The sequence below is a fragment of the Oryzias melastigma genome, linkage group LG13 (genome assembly GCF_002922805.2).
Source record: "Oryzias melastigma strain HK-1 linkage group LG13, ASM292280v2, whole genome shotgun sequence".
In the NCBI taxonomy this organism is placed as follows: Eukaryota; Metazoa; Chordata; class Actinopteri; order Beloniformes; family Adrianichthyidae; genus Oryzias; species Oryzias melastigma.
In genome coordinates, this window is record NC_050524.1 from 32,282,759 (window position 1) to 32,286,447 (window position 3,689).

The window sequence follows — 3,689 nt, forward strand, 5'->3', positions numbered from 1 at the left end:
CACGGGTGGTTGGTTTGAATCAATGAACTGCGCTCTGCCTACAGGGCTTCTGCTTCAAGAAGAGACACGGAGCCTTTCAAGCAGCTCAAGGCAAGCCAGGATGGGGTGTATTTAATAATGCATTGTGGGACTTTTGCCTACAGTTGCAAACGCAATCTCCTTGCATTCGACATAAAAAGTTTACAACACATTTTCTCTATGTTTTACTACATGCATATATATTTCTTCTTTTTTTTTTTTTTTAGAAATTCCATCCCATGAATATGAACGTTGGGTTACGAGGTGGACTGAACAGCTCTCCTTACTTCATGCAGAGGTTCACCAGCAGTTGAGAATTCCTGCCCGGCAGGTTTTTACTACATTTATGGTTCAGGTTATTGGGGAAAACCAGTTCGCCAGTCGAATATAAAAATAAGGTCCACAATAAAACTGAAAAATATGTTTTGACGCTGAAATCAGGCCCTGAAAAATGACCTTGAATGTGAAAGCGTAGACTGAGCTGGTAAAATCCTTTACTTTTTTGCGGACAGTTTAATGTACTTTGCATACACCTGCACATGAGTGAAGTGTTTTGCTTGTGTTGGGCTCCGTCCCTGTTTTCTCTGAATGGAGCAGTGTTTCTTTGTTGGGCCTTTCAGACGTTTGAAGGTCAGCATTCCTCTTGTCTCTCATTCAGACAAATTCTTTTCTTTTCCGTAACAGAGTAATGATGACGTTTGGTTGACCATTTGCATCTGTGACCTTTTCAAAACATGTGTGCACACTGCAAAACACTGTGCTCTTTGGAAGTCATACTGCAGGTTGAGTGGCATGGATACGAGCTTGGCAGCTGGTACATCAGGTTTATCTAATAACTGTAGAGCCTGTATGCTTAGCAAGTATTCACACTAGATTCTCCTGCTCCTTTCCGTACGTTTGTAAAAACTCAATCACACTATCAGCGATTTCAGCAATCTTGGTATCAAAACGTTCAGCTTGTTAAGGGCATTACTACTTATATTTTTGGTATTCATAAACTTTATATTTTGAAATTTTGAGCAAAATATGCCCCATAGGAAGTGAATGAGAAATCCTTTAAATGAAAAAAAAAATTAAGTAGATTAGCAACAAGTCTTTAAACATTTTCATGGGTTTTAATCTTTTTTAGTGATTTTCAAAATAATTTGGAGTTTACCTTTAACAACATGCTAACATTTTTGGATAATTTGTTATACTGGGGATTTTTTTGGCTAATTTTGAGTTTAGCCTCTATTTTAGCAACAGGCTAACGTTTTTGACCAGTTGAATTTACAGAGGAATTTTAAGATGTTTTGTAGTTTAGTTAGTATTTAAGCAATGTGCTAGCTTGTTTGGCTAATTTGGCATCTATTGAAGTTTTTTATGCAAATTAACAGTTTAGCTTCTATTTAAGCAACAGGCTAACGTTTTTTACTAATTTAGTTCACTGAGGAATTTTGGGCGATTTTGTCGTTTAACTAGTATTTAAACATCAAGCTAGCTTTTCTGGCTAATTTTCTATAAGTTTTTTGAGCTAATTTAAAGTTTAGCTCATATTTAAGCAACATACTAAATATTTTTGCAAAATTGGCATGTATTAGGTATTTTAAAGCAATTTTACAACCAATGTTTCGGAAATTTAGGTCAACTTCAGTGCTCTTTCGTAGTTTTTTAATGAAATTTCCAGTTTTTTAGCTAATTTAGTATTTTGCAAATAGCGTTTGCATTTTCAGCGAATCCCTTCAGCAATTTAAGTAAATTGCATCACCATTTTTAGCAAAAAGCTTCAGCATCTTCAGTGACTTTCAACAAAAAGCATTCACACTAGCATTATTGCACGAAATTCATTTTTTCTAGTTGCTTTTGGGTCTTGTATATTATTTTTCTCAGTTTTTGTGTGGGAGGAATATTTTATTTTCAGATTGTGATTGTGGGAACTCCTCTGACCTGTCAGGTGTGGACAAGTACTTCTGCTTCTGGAACTTCTTCTCCAGGCCCATCAGCTGCACCTCGGTGAAAATAGTACGGCTGCGTCGGGGCTTTTTCAGTCGCGGCGTGCTGCGCTCCGTCTCCGACTCGCTGCTGATGCTGAGGGGCGTCTGGCTGGGGGAGGGTTCGGAGCCCCGCGGAAGCTGGGGGGAAATCAAAGGCAGGTGCGAGTGGACTGCGCCTGGAGAAGTCGGCTGTGGCAGGTGGGGGGGCATGTTGGGAGGCTGCCGTGTGATGACTGAGATGAGTGGGTAGGCACGCAGTGATGAAGAGCCTGTTAAAAACATGTCAGAAAAAGAAAAAAAAACACTGAAATGACATCAAACATCCCCCTGAAGGACTAACTTTTTTTTTTATATCGACCGCCTGTAAATTGTTGAGACAGGTTCATTTTTAATTGAGCGGTGTTTTTGTGGAAAGTGTTGCGATTTTGACCTCTTACACAAAAAGGGCTGCGATCTCGGTGATGCAGACAGTGTTAAACACTGATCCTCTGAACCCTTCACATGACTGATGATTTTTCAGAGGTCATTAAAACAATTAACCAGCTTTTCAGGCACAAAACTCCACACATGATGCACAAGCAAATCCTGCAATAACTCGACAAAAAAAAAAAAAAAAAAATCTATTTTTCATATCTTCCCAGTTACCCAAACAGTAACACATTGTCTGTCTATGAGCCAACGAACGCTGCAGAAGACTGAATCAATAACAGATAAAAAAATAATAAAAACAAAGACCTGGAGGTTGTGACATAGGGGTTCAACCAAAGCGAATAAACTGTAATACTTGGTTGGATAACTTCAAAGAGAAAGCCTGTCCTTACAGTTGCAAGCTGATTTTTGTTCATAAGGAAGCGGATATCCAACACAAGAAGAAGAACACTATTTTTCTTTAACAAACTGTTAATTTATAAAGCAAACTCCAGCAGTTTTACTTTTTTTCTACTCACTCAGATGTGTACACATGCAAACAAAATAAACTTAACTTTCAGGTATGGATTTTCAAAAAGAAAAAATATATTGTAAGAACTACAGATAGTCACAGTCACCGTTTTCCTGTTCACACACATCAACCATCGCTTTGGGCTAATCATGACATCATGCTAAGGCACTGAGGTCATCCCTAATCCCCGACTGTTAGATTGTTAGTTTGCAACAAGTCTTAACAAGAATATGTCTTTTCACATCTTTCACGCTCCTGCGCTCCATTTCTACCTTTCAGTTTGTCTTCTTCTTAGTCGTTGTGCTCAAGTCAGACCTGTCTTCCTCTTGTTATCTGACCCTATCTTTTGTGGTCCGGGAGTTGGGAATTTTACACAGACGTATAATGATTTGTATTTTTTTTTTTAACTACAGGTTAAGTGCCGCTGGTGTATTTTGAAAAGAAAAAACACACTTTTGTTTGACCTTTCAAATCTCAGGAAATCTCCTGTTTGCAAAGCGCTCGAGGGCATTTCTGGACAGTCCTTCACTGGGAGTGAGCGATAGGAAGAGGGAAGACTGAGGGCAAAGAGAGAAATGTCAGCAGTTGTGGTGACTTTCCACTGACAGCAAAGCCAGCTCTCTGACATGTTGTTGACAGCGCCAGTGTCCTGTCAATAGTCTACAAATAAACTGTTTAAGTAGCTTCAGGAACGCAACTCAGTCCCTCTATACCCATAGACCAAAACCTGGAACCCTTCAATAATATATATATATATA

At 38.8% G+C, this 3,689-nt stretch overlaps 1 protein-coding gene across 1 annotated transcript in view; it reads right to left on the bottom strand.

Annotated features, from left to right (window-relative positions):
- barx2 (BARX homeobox 2) overlaps window positions 1-3,689 on the bottom strand; it is a 15,010-nt gene that overhangs the window by 5,836 nt on the left and 5,485 nt on the right. Inside the window, exon 2 of the mRNA XM_024277397.2 lies at window positions 1,945-2,260. Within this exon, the coding sequence (XP_024133165.1) occupies window positions 1,945-2,260 (316 nt within the window). The remainder of the gene's footprint in view (window positions 1-1,944; window positions 2,261-3,689) is intronic.